We start from the raw sequence: 18,545 nt of genomic DNA, 5'->3' as shown, positions 1-18,545 counted from the left end.
AAGAAAAATAAGCACAAATATAATTTTAAGATCATTTATCAAAGAAATCATAATGAGTCGTTTTTTGTGCCGGTCAGTGTATATATTCGATTAGTATTCCACATAAAAACATTCCAAAAAGTTCATTGCATAAAGATTTTTCACATTTTCTCGTTTTAAAAAAAATTGTCAGATGAAACAACTTTTGAATAAGTACAGTTCACGTTCTCACTCAGGCTACCGCTTGCGACCAACAAGGTCATTTTTATGGAGATTTTTCAATTTTCTCTGAATTTCATCGCTAATGTATTTCTAATAGCTAACGGTCAATAATTTTGATTTTTTTCCTAACTCGTCTTATGTATGTACAATTAATTTCAAATACCTAATTCTAACCGAAAACGCGAAAGTGCTCATTGTTTCCAAATTAGAAGAAGATCCGGAGGGTAGCCGTAGCCCAGTATTATAACATTGCGAAGAGCACCATGCAGAGGATAAAACAGACAATATTATGGTGTTCTAAAATATCAGCGACATTTTATGTTGTCAAACTTACCTAACCTATATAAAAAATATGACGCCCAAATTTCAAAAAGGCATCTCTACATGTGGAAAAATCTGTAATAAATCGACTTCTTGATATTTGAGATGTACTCCATAATTTTGAAATTAACTGTACAACATATTTGTATTTTTCAACAATCTGACGTATTAATCAAGCTGGAAAAATTGTAAAAACGATAAAGTTTGAATTTATTTTTCGCAATTTTGGAACGGTCAATTTCAATCAAATTGGTTTCATTTTGTAGGCAATAAGCTAAATTATGAAACTGGAATTTAAAAAAAATGGCAAAATTCATTTTACGAGCCAAATACCTTAAAGGAATTGAGATCGTGTAGGTGCGGTTTGTGGAGTTTTTCCATTTTGCACAAAAATAGGTAACTGCGTGTGGCACAAATGCTAACATCAGGATGCAAATTTAATTTCAGACCACCGGAACAACTCGAACGACCTTAACGAAAACGACCACTACCACAACGCGGCCTGGCGCCATCGGAAAGAAACCCTTAGAAATAAGTCGCAACGGGAGCAAAACTAAAACAACAAAAATAGAGAAGCCCGTTCAGAACGGCGTAACAACTGTAGTTACTGAACAAATAACTATAGTCAATAATGCTGTTAACGATAGTGATACGCAGTTAATGAAAGATAACTCTCCCATTGATAATAAGTTAATTGTTGACACTACCGCTGCAGACTGAACCATTCATACTAACGTTTATATTACCTATTTAGCATTATACATTTAATAATGATTAACTGTTACTTTAAAATAAATTTTATAACTTACGCCCATATTAATGCTGAATGTATAGAGCTGTGGTAATTTAGTATTGAGTTTCTATGTGGTGTGGATATACTGAAAGACTTCCATATGTAAGATTAATAGTAATTTATATGACTTACAGAAAAAAAAAATTAAAAATGGTTGACTTTATACTTGTCAATCGATAAAGTTTTGTATGTATTTACTTTTAAGTTTCGCTTTTTATTGCTTAGGTGTGTCGCCGTGATTGCTAATGCACTTTTTTGTAAATATATTTAAAAGTTAAACGGTAAAATTTTACGATCAGGTGCTTTTAGAACTAGACGGAGCCACTTCAATAATCGATCGTCCGCAGCGGAAGTGTGTAGTTATTGATTTGGTTTCTCTTTAAAATTAAATTTGTTGAATTGATACTTAGTGACTTTTATTAATTAGCATGTACTGCTTTTAATACGGTCTTTTTACATGTAATTTTTTTATTCAACAACAATGTAATCTTACAATAACCGACTACTTATTTTTACTTTTCATAAGATTTTGTTTTAATATTGAAATTTTATTATCGTTTTTCCTTTTTTTTCTTGTATTATTATTTATTGTGTATTGTATTATGAGCACAAATAAATTTAAAAAACGATTTTCGACTTTTAATCCAAGAGGATGTAATATATTTATTCCTAATACATAGAAATATTCACTAAAATCATAAATCACACCAACAAAGAAACTAGAAAGATCTTGAAGCACGCCACCCCGGTTATTTATAGCAGGGTGTTACATAACATAACCTCAAATAAATATTTTTAAGATCAACCGTATCGAGCTATTTGGGAAAGACCAAGTGGTTTGTCAACTGTTTCTTTGTTGGTGTGATTTATGATTTTAGTCAATATTTCTATTAAAAATAAATAAATAATATAATGTCGTCACGAATAACGGTTGACGTAACAAATACAGCAGTGTATGCAACCCAAAATACAGTTGGTAATATTTAGTTGCCTATAAGAAGTCACGTTTTCATAAATTATTCCATTCCATCCATATCTCCATCAGGAGCAACTGTCTCAACAAGAAAATTCACAGCACTCATCGAACATTAATTATCTTAGATCATTAGATTTATTTTAATTGATGGAACGTTAGTGATTTTCCCACATTTTAGAATTATTTATTTATTGCCCTTTTTCTACATTTAAGAATCATTTCTTGCTCCAAACAACGAAATATTAAAAGGGTATTACGATTTTTTATATCGTGCAGTTCCTTTGACCACACATCCGACATGAGATTTAGAATCCAGAACCACTTTTTTTTCTTCATAACATTATCTTGGACTGAGGATATACGCTCTGCCGCTTCCCCTTTTCAAAGTAATCGCGTTTTGTAAAGTCATTTACATTTTACATCAAGCACGCGACATGGCTTGTGCTTTTTCTAATTTTTTTACGTAAATTTCAGACTACTACAAATTTAAATTATCCTATTATCTTGCGGATGATATCCAACTTAAGTATTTCTTTCTTGTTAGACTTGTTAGACCTGTCAGAAAAATAAAATTGTCACAGTATGACACTTTCGGTCATAAGTATAAGTTTTCATAAAGCACGGTTCAAAAAATTATCATCATGAGCGTCGAAGAAATACCCCAGAAACTGCCAGTCTACGGACCATTTGAAGTGATCATCCATAACACCCCACAAGACTGTTGGTTGTCGTTTTTAGGCAAAGTTTTTGATGTCACCCCTCTTGTAAAACAATACAAAGGCAAAGACTGCATAAAACCGATTCTAGCTTTTGCCGGAAAAGATGTGAGCCACTGGTTTGACGAAAGAACTGGAGAAATCCAACATTTTATACACCCAGTGACCGGAGTTGAGGTTCCTTATTGTCCTCACGGTCCAATTCCAGATGTCGCGTGTCAGGTACCGTGTACGCAGTGGAGACCTCTCGAAGGAGCGCCTTGGTGGGCAAGCTCCAAGTAAGTGTGTTAACCACCGAGACATTTTTCAAATTTCCAATCAGATACCAGGTCGGGTTGTTGACAAAATGTGTGCGACCACTCAAAATCATCAACATGTTGCTTGGAAGAGACATCATAATGAACGTGTGTTGCGAGGACACCTTCTTCAGGATCCGCGAAAGGTATTCCATATTCTCATCAGAAGCTGACAGCTACACTTGGGTGTAAGTCTAGTGCGATGTATTAATACAGTGTTGCTAAAAATTCGTGTTAAGGTACATGGACAAGGTAGTCGACATGAACAAGACCATGGACGAGAATGGTATCCCGGATGATAGGGAGAAAATGGCGGAGGTGGGAATACCGAAAAGCTTCTACATACCAAGCGTCCGTCTCTACTTTAACGACGATCTGAAGCACTGGGAAGAGCTGACCGACGACGAACAAGAACTAGACGCAGAAGTTTGTTGCGTGTGTAAAAAAAATAAAGAAGAAAAAAGTGCTTAGTGCATATTTGTTGTTGCGACTATAGTGTAAATTTAGATCATATAACGATAGCACCTAATTGCTGAGAGCACAATAAAATTATACCTGAGGCCTATGCTGTTTAATTTGCAAATGTTGGCGAACCATAAAAAGTTAAGTAAACCAACCGGAAAACACAATGAACCTTTAGGAACGCATTAAAAATCAACCAAACGCAAGCGTAACGAGTGAGTGAAACAGTGGAAAATTTTCCAGCTCCCTGTTCTGCTAAATCGAACAGAATTTTCATTTGATGAGAGTGAAACTGTGGAAAATTCTCCAACTCGTCATTATTAGATACCTGTTCTGCTAAATCGAACAGAATTTTCATTTAATCGATTTTCCAAACGAACCTGCGTTCTCATGTTTCAAGATCCGTCATTACGTCAATGATCAATTAATTCGTTAATTTTCCTCCACAGCCTACATCCGTTCGAAGCCGCTTTTAAATTTTATTAAGGATAATTGATCACTACCATTGCCGCTAATTACTCTCCAGCAGTGGACAATTATCCATTTGTGCGATAAAAATGAAAGGTAATAACATGTGACTAGTAACCGCTTGTGATGTAGATTTATGCTGTTCCCTCGCGTATAATTGAAAATATTTCTCGGTGCAACAATGACAGGGCTGGTCGCCGTAAAATTTCAAAGAAGAATGTCTGCAGACGGCGATCCACATCGCGAAAACAACCTGCATTTTAGCATCTAGGTGTACCGTATACCTGAAAAATTTTAATTGCAGCTCCCCGGTGGTTTCGAGTGCAAAGTGCAGTGTCTTTATTAGCATAAATATTAAAACAAAAAACAAAACTGATTAATATCTCGTTCCACTTTGTGGTAACTGTTCTCGTTTATTGAGGCTCTACACTCGGGTAATTTCACCTGTGCTCTACCGATATTTTGTGTTTTAAATTAGTCAACGCATTGGCCACATGTCTTTTTAATTAAGAAACGTTGGGTTCCACATTTGCGACAATCTGGATTCTCGGTGATGCGACTCCCGCGACAAGATGTGTACCATTTGGCTTTTAGGGTTCTTCGTTCGACGACAGTAGCACATTTATTTCTATATTTGTAACGATGTAGTAAAGGCCAACAGTGAGGAGAGATAAGAGTTATTTATACGGACGTGAAATTGTTGAAAAAAATTATTGCTGATAACAAAGATCGGACAAAAGTGTACATTGTGTTGTTGTAAAACCTGCCACCATAAAAATAGGGATTGTTGATTTTGAGAAGATCGTTTCCTGGTTGGTATTGTACGGTGCTCGCGATGGAAATACCGCTCTATTTCAATATTTATCGGTAAGTACTTTTATTCTTTCTTTAATTCGTTGTTATTTTATCCACCTAGTTTGACCAACAACATAAATATTTATGCTCAACACCGAGTAATAATGTATTTTGTACAGTTATTATTTATCCATTAACATTAAGAGAAAAGAAGTTACACCTCCAGTATTTTACAAATACAGTTAAATATGATGTACGCAACAAAAACATCTGTGATGTGTATTATGGTCGCGTAATTTCTGTTTTCATCCTTATTTGTTCGTTCAGTTATAAATTAGGCGATCGACGAGGCCAAGGAAACTCTTACGATTATTTCAAATAATGAGATTCTCAAGTACAGTAATAGTTCTTATTACGCTGAAGTTTTACTAATTACAAAACAAAGGAAGGTTTCATTTACTAGTAGCTCATATTGCTGGTAATTATGATTTTGTAAAATGAATTGCAACAAGCGAATAAAATTGATACCTGGAAACATAATCTACAAAAAATAATTATCTATTCAAATATTTATAAATAATTTTTACATTGCATTGCAGTATAAGAAAAATGTTTTGAACTGTTTTGCCTTTTGCATTAGGTACGCCAATTGAAATTAACAATTAGGGAAAATAATAGTCAACCACCATTATCGATTGATTAATTTAAAGTATATTAATATAATTTTTTGCTCTGATAAATATACAGGGTGTATCTGAAATACGTGTGTTAATTTTAACCAGTAAAAGAATCACCAATTTATGAAACTTTTTCTCTATAACATTGTAAAGGGTGTTTTTTTAAAATTTGGCGTCGAAGTAGGCGCTGGAGAGTCGATTGAGATCGCACCACTCGTGTAGGTAAAGGGTAAGATTCAGCTGATCTGTGATCTGTAACCTGTATAGTGCGTTCACAATCGACAGTTCAACGCCTACTTCGACGCCAAATTTAAAATAACACGCGTTACAAAAGTCGCAAAAGTTTTCCAAGAATTTTTGCCCCCCAATTTTACCAAACGAGTCGTTTTGTGTGATTAACTAGTTTTTAAATTTAATTATTTAATTTTTTCTATATATAACAATGTAACTTTTGACAAGGTTCCCTTTCTACCACAACAGAAAAATTTCGTCCTTACCTGTAGGCGGGTATACATTTTGATGGCTAATTTATTCAAAATTTTAAATCAATTTGTAATGCTTTTTCGTAAAAAGTTCAGGTCATTGTTCACTTTAACTATTGTACTTCTGAAATTTTTGCGTTTTTTCTGGCTAGACAGCCTCAGGGCGTCCTCCTAGATCGTTTCTCACCATTCAAACCTTGTGCAAATGAATTTTCCTTACCCTTTAGTTATACTAAGACATTTGCGCGACCTTGAAACACAACAAGAGAGAAAAAAAAGGCATTTGAACAAGGTTTGAATTGTGGGAAACGATCTAGGAGGACGCCCTGAGGCTGTCTAGCCAGAAAAAATGCGAAAATTCCAGAAGTAGTTAAAGCGAACAATTACCAAAGTTCAAATAGAAAAATAGAAGTTCTGCTATGTGTTAATATTAACACACGTATTTTAGATACATCCTATATATAAAATTAGTTTTATTTCTGTTTAAATAAATATTCTAATTATTATTACACATTTATTTATACAGGGTGATTCTGAAATAAGTTTGGAAAAAAAATGTGGAGTATCCTTGACACAAAATAATTCTGCGTAAATGACTTTTGGAGATGAAATCAAAAGGATGGAAATTACCCTATATCCTTGTATTTGTAACGCCTATGATTAGGGAAAATTTGTCCGAATTTGTTCACTTCATTAGCAACCATTGTTACATCAACTCTATAATAAAGTCCTAGGTGCAAGCACACTGCTTTGTAAATGTTTCTATGGAAATGATCGAGAGGAATAATGTTGCGTTTGTAACTGACGGGCACCCTTGATTATTATTGTTTCTAAACTACAAAGATTATCAGGTAATCACCTTTAACTCAGCAGCGTACTAGCAATTTTGACTAAATTTTCAGTCATTTGTATCTCGAAAACGAAAAAACTTTTATAAGAAAATTTTTTTGTCAATGACTTCTTCTCATCACCAATTACCGGTTTTTTTTTCCAAACTTATTTCAGAATCACTCTGTATTTCCTGAAGATATTCTCAGTGAAATCCCTACCTGTAAATGAAGATTATTACATTATTTCAGATTCTTGTTTTCTTTAAATACTTATTAATTTTTTTTTATTGTCAAAAAGTTTGTGTTTCATTAAAAATAATTATCAAAAAAATAAATAAATAAATAAGGCACAGAAATACTAAACAGACAAATAGAATCATTTATATCATTCGTTTGTATTTGTTGCGGTTTTATACAAAAAGTATGCTGTGTGGTAGACCAAATATAAAGATGAACTAAAAATAATTTCTTACATACAGTTTATTAGCTACCGCGTAAGGCACCAAGTAGATTTTTTAGAACACTTTATAAAAACGCTTATTTCTGTCGTATTTATAGTTGTTACAAGAATGTCAGTCTTTGGGTGGTCCTCTGTTAGTTGTCTCATAACAATGTTTTCTTTACATTTAAGACAAAGACTTTTTTGTTCGACACTGTCAGAATTTGAGAATTTTAAAGATTTTAATCGATTTGAGGCCTTTAAGGGGCTCGTCGAACAAAAAAACTCGTGGGCCTTTAAAACTCATGCCAAATAAAGCCTAATTTACACACGAACTTAAATAAACTACTATTTTCTTACACATTTACAAAAAAAATTCTCCTAGAAGACTTGCAGATTTTAATTATTTTTTTTCTATAATTGATTAAAAAAAAATTGATATTCACGCATAGTTATCTATACGTGAAGTGAATCATTTTCTTACATACAGGGCTGTCCCAAAATTGGCGTACAAACTACTTACTACTTTATTGAGGATGCTTAAATGTACATGAAAAAAATGTTTCCAACAAAAAAATCAATTATTTTTATTATTATTATTAAATCAGCAAATAAGTCCAATAGAATTATTTTAACATTTTTCTGACGTTTACGGTAATCTCTTCTACACCGTAGTGCACCGTTAGTACCTACGCCATTTTTGCGACACTTGTATATTTTTTTACACTGTTGTAAGATTGAAATTATAGAAACCATACATAACAACCAACAACCAACATAAGCTTTTCTGTTTTTCATTTCACACACTGTTTTCTACGGTGTGATCAAGAATGACTGAATCTGTTGGTAAGAATGAAATTTGGCAAATTTGAAATTTACCATGAAAGGTTTTGTAATAGCATAAACATAACCGGCATAACCAAAAATGTTTTTAATGTCGTCTCAAGTTAAAAAATCCTGTCAGTGCCAATTACGAGACCAAAAACACCAGTACTTTTCAAATTGCCAACAGACTCAGTCATTGTTGATCACGCTGTATTAGTTACATAGCAAACATGGTCACTGCGTAACTGCGTTGATACTTCAGATTTCCTTCAAAAATTTGAATTTTAAAATTTAGTTTTGAAAACAATTATAGAAAAAATATTGTTTATATTTTCTGGGTGAAGATATTTTTTGTGCATTCAAAGGCTTTTATTACCTCGACCTGCGTCTCGGCGTAAAAGATCTTTTCATGCACAAAAAACACGCACTTCAGGCGTTGGTAACGTAGTTGAATGTGCCCAAGCCTCATAACATGGATGAGACTAGTATCGCCGATAGGTGGCGCTACCGGAGGTAGTGGAAATCTGTCTACTAGTTTGTCTAAAACGTTGTTAGGGTGGCGGTACATCCAAAATTTTTGTGGGTTTTCAATGCCAACTGCGATAGGACAATCATTCATAATGACCCATCGCAAAAAACTTCTGACTTATTGTATAAATATTCACTCAAAGTTGGATTTATTATTTACTTATTTATTTATTTATTTATTTTTTTATTAAATGAAAGAGCTTATATTAATAACATAATTACATAAACATTTTTGTTTTATAATACAAAAATTTCCGATAATATTGCGGAATCTGGAAAAGTGCCCCGAATGCTTGCAGCGTTTTCTTTGATTTTGAATCGCCTGATTCCGCGATAAGTCGGTTTCCGATGACATTAATGAAATCGATGGCTTCTTTGCACCAAGGGCCTAAGGTTTCAAATTTATTTATTTATTTATTTATTTATTTATTTATTTATTTATTTATTTATTTATTTATTTATTATGAAATCTATATTAATAACATAATTACATAAACATTTTTGTTTTACAATAGAAAAATTTCCGATAATATTGCGGAATCTGGGAAAGTGCCCCGAATGCTTGCAGCGTTTCCACGTTGAATGGCAAGGGAAATCCTCTCGAAAAGGAATTTCTTTGATTTTGAATCGCCTGATTCCGCGATAAGTCGGTTTCCGATGAAATTAATGAAATCGATGGCTTCTTTGCACCAAGGGCCTAAGGTTTCAAATGCTAAACCTTTAAACACGTAGTTTGACGAAATGATTGAACTATATTTGCTATGTTTGCGTTTGCAAGCCATTTCAGCGGCAGAACCTGAGACTTCAGATGATTTCAATACGTAACTGTCTGCAAGTGTATCTACAACAGTAACGTCCCAAACCAAAGGTTGACCTTTAATCCACGGTACTAAAGTCATCCCATCTGGGCGTTTTCCGTCATCCCGAGACAGTCCGTTTGGTTCTAAAGTTGAATTCACATGAATAGAAGTTAAAGACCGGTTGATATTATTTATTGTAATCATAAATTTTTGTTCCACAATGAGGGATTAAGTCGAAGGCTGGATGACGATCCGCCTCTGGTGACAGCTTAAATTTCTTTTTCACAAATATAAAAAAGGAGTATGTATGTATAAGTATCATAACGTAACAATTTTCGCATGTCATATCATAAAATGAAGTTGCAAAGTGAAAAACAATAATACCTATTACATAAATAAAAAAGTTATTCTTGGACTTCGAAATTACAGCAAATACGACTATTGTAACTTTCAGTACCAAAGAAATCACTCCAAAGTATCGAGCGATCAAATTAATTTGTAATCGAGTCATCCATGGATTTGAATGCGTATGTCTTTTACGATTGATATGTCCAGATGTCCAGATCTAACCTGTGTTTCCACACTAGTGCGGTAAAGTATGGCATTACAAGATACAAATAAATTTCATAGATTGAAATTACGAATTGATAGTAGATACATGCCATTTATGAAATGAATTTGTACTTATCGAGAGTATATTATTTAACAATAAAATTACAATGTATCGAAAATGCATTTACAAAAAAATGCATAGCAAAAGCTTGAACCTTTAAAATGCTCGTTTCACTCACGTTTTAAACTGGCCGACTCATGCCAAAAAAAGCCAAATTTACACACGAACTAGTTAAATAAACTACTATTTTTAAATAATTACCGTGCGATTAACAATTATTTAGAGCAAAGAATGGTTTCATTCATTCATTTCATATTTCATTATTTAGACAAAGGCTGTCTGAAGTCTGATACACAATTTTTTTGCATCAGTGGTAAAGTTTCTAAGCTGTTGTTAATTTTATTATGACGTGAGTACGATGTGGCTTATTTACTAGTTTGCGTGTAATTAGAGATACATTGAATTAAACTTTTATGAGAAAATGCAACAATTGGAGCGATAACACCACACCCTGATTGAATCAACTCACATTTAGTTCTTAATTTCATTTTTATTACAAACATTAATATTTGTGTCGAAAAATGTGAAAACCGTTTTACATTACGGTGTCACATCCCAAGAGCACAATTACGCTACTCTCAGGAGTATTAACCAACATCTACAATTTATATACATTTTTAACTAGAACAAGGTGCAATCGTAGTGGAAAGTCTATGAATTAACTGTATATAAAGTAAACAGCAGCATTTAATCAAAGCATTCACCAAATACTATCATTGCGTAACCCCTGACAAGCGTTCTTTGTGAAGCACGTTTTATTTACGTTTTACGTAAATATACTAAAATTAATCGAGTTACGACCATTTCATTAGCCACGACTTCCGGATTGTCATAACACCAAATTAGCGCGTCTTTAGCCGAAAAGAAACTCAGCTCCAGTCGAAACGAGCAAACAGTCCAGTCGAGCTGAAACAATAGAAAAAACTTCTTTCTCAACACCTGTCCCTACACACAACACTTCGCTTCATGATAACCCTTCCACGAGCACCCCTCGGTCAATTACACCACTTGGAGGAGGTGAGGGCGGAAGCAAACGAGAGCAGCAGCTGCTGGTCGCGTGACCGCCGTACCCTTAAGCAATTAAACGCCACGTGTGCCGATATTTTACATTTGTTTCGAATTAAACCCAGAGTGCCGAGTAGAGTTCTTCATCTGCGTTTTGATTTTGCATAAGCTTTGCATAATTTGGGACGTCTGGAAGAATTCGATTTACCGGATGAGGTTGAAATGTAACAACAACGTGAACGTCCGCCGAACATCTGCCCCGACATGTGCATGGTAAATTCCTTTTCGCCAGGTGCCCACGGTTCCTCCAATTTCTACAAAGCCAATATCGTAAAGAGGACGGAGCGTGGCCGCCGATCAGACGAAAATGAGTGTTACCGTATTTGTCATAAATAATCGAGGAGCAGCTGGATCGGTCGGATTGTGTAACCGCGAAAATCTCGAAAAATCCAGGGAAGGGTTGGGCAGAAGGAAGGAAGCGAAATGATAATGGCTGTGAGGTGCAGCATAAATAAATGAGGCATAAGTGCATTGGCGCCTTTGTAACTGTTGGGCTGGTAATGGGCATACAGAATGACGACACCATATCCTTTATTTCTGCAGATTGATATTAATAAATGAGAAGGTTCAGTTTAATGACTTTGTTGAATTTAGTTCAGTGGGAATGTAAACAACAAATTTGGCTTATCTTTCCCAAATTTAACTACGAAGGGTTTTTCCAATGAAAAAAATAATAACGAATAGATAATCATTCTCAGAAATATTTATCTACCCCTTTTAACCAGGACCTGCAAAAACAGAGCAGCTTTTCTATCGATTTCCTACAATTTTTCATAGAACCTGTCTGTTATACAAGGTGATTCTGAAATAAGTTTGGAAAAAAAATGTGGAGTATCCTTGACACAAAATAATTCTGCGTAAATAACTTTGGGAGGTGATATCAAAAGGATGGAAATTACCCGATATCCTTGTATTTTCAACGCCTATGAATAGGGAAAATTTGTCCGAATTTGTTCATTTCATTAGCAACCATTGTTACATTAACTCCACAATAAAGTCGTAGGTGCAAGCACACTACTTTGTAAATGTTTCTATGGAAATGATCGAGAGGAGCAAGGTTACGTTTGTGGCTGACGGGCACCTTTGATTATTATTATTGCTAAACTACCAACATAATCAGGTAATCACCTTTAACTCAGCAGCGTACTAGCAATTTTGACCAAATTTTTAATCATTTGTATCTCGAAAACGAAAAAACTTTTATAAGAAATTTCTTTTGTCTATGACTTCTTCCCATCATCACCAATTACCAGATATTTTTTTCCAAACTTATTTTAGAATCACCCTGTATAATCTCATTTATTTTTTGCGCACCTGTATGTAGGTAAAACCGTATTTATTAGACTACCTCTACATACATATTTAAAGGAAATCCAAATAAAATAAAAAGTATACTTTTAAGAAACTATTTATTGAATTGAATAAAATATTGTTTAGTGTTAGATATTTTATATTTATAAGTTTATAACAAATCAAAGTAAACATAATGCATAATATATCGGTGTTCATTTAAATTTTCGGTCAAAGTTGTTTTTGAAGAGTCGATTGTGAACGCACCACTCGTCAATTTGCAGAGTAAAAAGTAAAAACACAAACAACGCAAAAAGTGAGGTTAGATTTAAACATCCGTAATCCGTGGTGCGTTCACAATAGACTCTTCAACGCCAACTTTGACGGCAAATTTAAATGAACACCTGATACGTTAATAATGAATAAAAGCCGCGATAATAGTCACAATAATAATTGTGAAATCACCAATATTAACAGAACGCATTGGCATGAAAGCGCAACTCTAAATCTAACAATCCTAAGCACTGGTCTGTCATTTTCGTTTCTTGAAGACAAGACAGCATAGTCATCAAACACATTTTCTTCTTGCTCTTCCTCTAATGCACTCTTACAAAAAATATACAGGTGTCTTAAAAAAAAAACGGCCTACGCTATAACTTTGCTATTGATGACCCAAATGAAAAAAATTATACAGGAAACGAAATGGCTCTAAAAACACTACAAACCTAAGTAAGCATATCATTTTTATACCATCTACCCATTTATGGGCAATGGGCAACTTTTATTTTTCAAATGGTAACCTATAATTTTTTTATTGATTGTGTTAAAGTTTTTTTTTCTGATTGTAATGGCATTAAAAAACTATACCCTTTGATAACAAAATTTCCGAGAATTTTTTTTTTATTTTCATATTAATGAAAAAGTCCAGTTAACCAACCTCCATTATTCAATGATTTTTATGAATTATAATTAAATAAATAAAATTTGCAACATGAAACGTGCGTAAAATTGACATTTCAATGCAGTCCAGCACACTACCAACAAATTTTCGTTTATGAAATAGGGATAAATCTAATTAAAAAAAAGAAAAGAACTCATCATGTCTGCTTACTCTTTTAAGACTTTTTAAGACTAATATGTATAATATCTACTATTTTGAAACGCAGTCGCAGCTATTATTTTTCTGTTATCTGCCATTTATTTATTTATTATTTAAATTTCTTAAAAAAAAATGACAGACAAAAATTACAAATAAAAATTAAAAAACAAAAACATCGAGATTACATAGGTACTTAATATGTCGTTCCAAAACTCTTAATTTACCCTTACACCCTTTCTTATTTCATTATACTCTTACTCTGGAGTAGGTTTTGGAACTTTGCCGTAATGTACAATAATCTCAAATTGACATTTGAGAACTCGCGCTTTATCGTTATTTCTTATTTTTCAAAGTTTACATTACGGCGTTAAGACAACAAAATATTATTTTCGTGTTCGTTTCCTGAGATACATAACCGGGAAAGTGGTATATAACTAAATATATAAACTTTCCCGGTTATATACCTAACTTGACATCTGTCAAAGATAACCTCAAAATGTACAATAAATTAATGTTTTTTAAGACTTTGTCTAAACGAACAGGAAAAATGTTATTCAATATTCGTGTGGTGCTGTCAGTTTTCAAGTGATCGGACGCGCTACTCATATGAAAATAACTATTGTAACAATTTTTTTAATCTTAAGTACACCTAGAAGCTTCTTGTTTTTAGGCAACCAAAACAAAGGCAACCAATTAATTTCATCCAATTTCTTAAATAGTATTGATCCACTATGTATTGTGAAAATTTACCACAGCCAGCACACTGAGATGGTAGAAACGGGAGTCACCGAGTTCGACCACGATCCCAAATTTGTGTTAATCTGATGGTCGAGTTCGGCCACCGACCGCTACCAAAGGGATTAAGATTTTCCAGGTGCTGACGGGGGGCCAAAGAGATCAAATTCACTCTATTAGCTTAGAGGTTGAAAAAATAAGTGGTGGGACATTGGCATATTTAAATGTAGAAGCAATTACTGATTTTATTTAGTTTTGTATTAGATATGCCAATCATTTCATTCGAAATTTAATGAATGCTTTTATAACACTCATCCAAATATATTTCAATTCCTATCTGTGTTAACAGATTTCCAGTGTGAGGTTTATATTAAAATACACACTGCTAACCGTTTTGTAAAAAAAGTACGTAAAGACATAGCTCAGAAGCAAAAATTAGTTTTTGTAATATCTAGTTGTTAAAGGTGGATATCCGGATTGTTTGTCACCATGTAAACAACCTCATAACGGCCGGAGTCCGTTAAGGGTGTCCGTTATGAGCGGGAGCGGCCGTTATGAATGACCAAATAACTATAGCAACGTAGATCTAAACTTTATTTTTCAACTTTTTTACAATTGGTACAATAATTAATGTTTAATGTTATGGGACACACCTTGAATTAATCGAAATCCGTAAGTCACTAGCAGATGTAGACGAGATCGAAGATGATGCTTCAGAATTTTAACACCGACACAAGCGCGATTTTGCAGGGAATAACGATGACCTCACTTGCTCTGCGGCCATCCGGACATCGGGAACGGGAATATCTTGATCGCGATTTTTTATTGATTTCAGTCGTTTATTTTCAACGGAAAGTTAAGTGTTGAACAAATCTGACAAACAGCAGCAAATGGAGACAAGATCGAAGATGATGCTTCACTAACACAAGCGCGATTTTGCAGGCAATAACGGTGACCTCACTTAGGACATCGGGAATATCTTGATTGCGGTTTTTTATTGATTTCATTCACTTATTTTCAACGGAAAGTTAAACGTTGAACAAATCTGACAAACAACATTGAAACAATTTTTTTTCACAAACAACGGTCGACATGACGACGTCCTCCGCACACTTATTAATCATTCGGATTTTTCGATGGCGTTGAAAAAAATGTATTTCAAAAAGATAATTGTGAACGAATCGTAGAGATATTACAAAAACTATTGTACAATACACGTCCGTTAGGGCCTTTACAGCCTTGCCAGTATTATTCGACTCGCTCTGCGAGCTCGTCTCACAAAATTTCTGGCTCGGCAGTAAAGGCTATCCTAACGGACTTCTACTGTAAAATACTAAAACACAAAATTTGCTGCTTGTTATGTACATAATGTTATTACTAAATTCGAATTTATAGAATGTGTATCTTGTAAATTTCAACCACATTAACTTTTCTTGTGAAATTGTTGTATCTTGTCCAGAACCAACAGGTAAAATCCGATCCCCTGGGTAATTAGATAAGTCAGGTAGCGTGGTCCAACCCGTATATGCACTTAATCCCATATCCTTCAGAATACTTAGAAAACACAGGTAACGTGGTCGAACTCACATACGCCCGTAGAAACGTGTTATAATAATCCTTTATCTAATCCCGTGGGATAAATGACACTTATCCCACTCATTTGAGTGGAATAAGGAACTTCATTACCGGACGCATTTTATTACTCCACTCAGTGGGATAAGTGAGCTTCATTACCCCACTCAGTGGAATAAGTAAGTCATTATTCCACTGAGTGGTGTAATGAAACTGGCGGAAATAAATAAGATTTTCCTTTTTTTTTTAATTCGGGGCGGTCTTAGATAAAATTTTGTGCATAACACGTGGGCTAAAGCATATTACAGGAAACTCGTGTGATTACAGATGAACTAGGGCTAACGCCCTCGTCATCTGCAATCTTCACACTCGAGTCCTGTAATATTGCTTTTATCCCACTAATTGTGTAAATAACTAATAGTCATTTACAGTAAAATTATACCAAAAACATTTGAATTGAAATGGAATTTAGGTATAACTCTCGGCACTTAAAATTATTCACTTTATTTTTTTTATATAGGTACAGTGAGCGGCAAAAGTATGGAATAAATTCATTAAAAATTAAACCAAATTTTTTTCAAAAAAATCTTTGGACAGGTTAATTTTAGTTTATAAAAATACATATTAAAATTCCAAGCAGTCATTTGTTTTCGAGTTATGACGTCATCGACTGTTTTTTTTTAATGAAAACCCCCTATTTTTTTTTCTTGATTCTGATACCCCTTTTAATTGTCTAAACGCCAGTATAAACATTTTGTTATCTTACATAAGGAAATTTTTGAGCAAAAAATAATGAAGTTGGAAAAAATAAATTTTATAACGAACAAAAACAAGTCAAAGACTGTATTACTAAGTACTTAAAATTATGAAATTAAATGTTCGAATTGCCATCCCCCAGCTTGTTGACAATAAGCAAGTTTATGAAGAAATTCCCCCTGTTTCAGTTTTATCTATCGCATCCAATCCATTATAAAATTTATTTTTTCCAACTTTATTTTTTTTTTCTCAAAAATTTCCTTATGTAAGATAACAAAATTTTTACACTGTCATTTAGACAATTAAAAGGGCTATCAGAATCAAGAAAAAAAAATAGGGGGTTTCTATTTAAAAAAAACTATCGATGACGTCATAACTCGAAAACAAATGACTGCTTGGAATTTTATTTTCTATTAAAATATGTATTTTTTTCTTCACACGTCCGTAAATTATGACATTATCCTGCTGCATTGATAATGCTAAAGTGTCACTTCATTGTCATGGCATCTAACGAGCTGACGAGCGGCAGATAAAGTTATTGGTCAAACTTAATTTAAATAATAATCAAAATTATGTTTTATGAACGATATGTGAACACGGAACTGGTTCTTGGGATAGTATATGCAAGACTGGTCAATCAATCAGTTTTCAATAGTTAAACCTCCTAGTCAGTAAATAAAACATGTAACCACATTCATTTTGTCCCCCTTACATGTAGAATGAGAACTAGCAATCGGCAATCACTACGTGACTGAAAGATCGCGTAGATTATTAAAAAAACTCAAAATTAAATTCGACTCAGTTTTAAACAATTTAATGTGAATTTTAAAGTAATAAGGACTTTCATTCTGTTGTTCATTAATCTAATCTTGCGAGATGATCATTGCTAATGCTGAGTTACAGTAGCAAGTATGTTCACGGAAGTTGCTCTGCTTCATATCGCTTTGTGTTTTAATAACCAAAAGATCATGTCGGAGTTCGTACTGGCGATACGCTATGACAACTCCTCAAGAAGTCTCCAGTTGTTGGTCGCTTTCTGGCAAAATGGTGAGCATGACAGTGCTGACACATCATGGCAAGAGCTTTAAGTGAATAACATCAAATTAACGAGTTAAGAGAAATGAAGAAGGTTGAATAGGATTCAGTTGAATCAAGTTCCTACGTTTTTCGCGACATACAAGTTCCATTTGATGGCAAGTTTAAAACATTATACAATCAAAAAGGAAAGTACACTTACAAAAAGATTTACATAATTCGAATGAGCGCTAGCTGTTTATGGTAGTTAACCTTAAAAATGAAAGTGTGGGGGATCTGGAACCCCAAAACGGCACAACCTCAAGCCAAGAGCTTTCGTAAATGATACCTTTTCCACTGCGGGGCTTTTAAATATATAGATAAGATTTGACAGTTTATCCTGTATAAGAGTGCTTCGATACCTATTTGATTTAGGGCCAGTTTATACAAAGAGAATTTAATATTTAATTCGAATTAAATTTTAATGCGCGATTAATCCATCAATCCGAAACTTCTATTGGTTCAATCTGATCACGTGTTCAGTTAATCTCGCATTTGATTAGGATTAACTTAATATCGCTTCTGTAAACTGGCCCCCAGTGTCTAGAATAATAATTTAATTGGTGAAGCCACCCTAGATCTCACAAATACAAAATTATTTAACTTTTTTTTTGTATCAGTATACACATTTTTAAATTGATAACAAATTTAATGCTTATTGTCCTTGTAAAA

General features: G+C 33.7%; 3 protein-coding genes across 5 annotated transcripts in view; all 3 read left to right on the top strand.

The window, feature by feature from the left end:
- The window catches only part of LOC138126344 (uncharacterized), a 74,560-nt gene extending 72,616 nt beyond the window's left edge, over positions 1-1,944 (top strand). For all 3 annotated transcript variants that reach the window (XM_069042110.1, XM_069042109.1, XM_069042108.1), the window contains one exon: positions 970-1,944. In XM_069042110.1, the coding sequence (XP_068898211.1) occupies positions 970-1,242 (273 nt within the window). In that variant the 3' untranslated portion in view covers positions 1,243-1,944. The remainder of the gene's footprint in view (positions 1-969) is intronic.
- A 911-nt stretch (positions 1,945-2,855) lies between these two features.
- Positions 2,856-3,868, top strand: LOC138125866 (cytochrome b5 domain-containing protein 1). Its single transcript, XM_069041419.1, has 3 exons — positions 2,856-3,285; positions 3,330-3,491; positions 3,543-3,868. Exons 1-3 carry the CDS (start codon positions 2,933-2,935, stop codon positions 3,772-3,774), a joined length of 747 nt encoding a protein of 248 aa, XP_068897520.1. The 5' UTR covers positions 2,856-2,932; the 3' UTR covers positions 3,775-3,868.
- A 1,139-nt stretch (positions 3,869-5,007) lies between these two features.
- Traf4 (TNF receptor associated factor 4) overlaps positions 5,008-18,545 on the top strand; it is a 53,548-nt gene continuing 40,010 nt past the window's right edge. Inside the window, exon 1 of the mRNA XM_069041414.1 lies at positions 5,008-5,100. Coding sequence (XP_068897515.1) covers positions 5,069-5,100 — 32 coding nt within the window. The 5' untranslated portion in view covers positions 5,008-5,068. The remainder of the gene's footprint in view (positions 5,101-18,545) is intronic.

This window comes from Tenebrio molitor, chromosome 3, assembly GCF_963966145.1.
Source record: "Tenebrio molitor chromosome 3, icTenMoli1.1, whole genome shotgun sequence".
Classification (NCBI taxonomy): Eukaryota; Metazoa; Arthropoda; class Insecta; order Coleoptera; family Tenebrionidae; genus Tenebrio; species Tenebrio molitor.
This window is presented reverse-complemented; position numbering and strand designations above follow the sequence as displayed.

Excerpts from the sequence above, each read along its gene's own strand:
- LOC138125866 (XM_069041419.1), top strand. The coding sequence starts at position 2,933 with ATGAGCGTCGAAGAAATACCCCAGAAACTGCCAGTCTACGGACCATTT. Across the intron at positions 3,286-3,329 it reads CCTTGGTGGGCAAGCTCCAA|ATACCAGGTCGGGTTGTTGA; the intron begins GTAAGTGTGTTA and ends ATTTCCAATCAG. Across the intron at positions 3,492-3,542 it reads GCTGACAGCTACACTTGGGT|GTACATGGACAAGGTAGTCG; the intron begins GTAAGTCTAGTG and ends ATTCGTGTTAAG.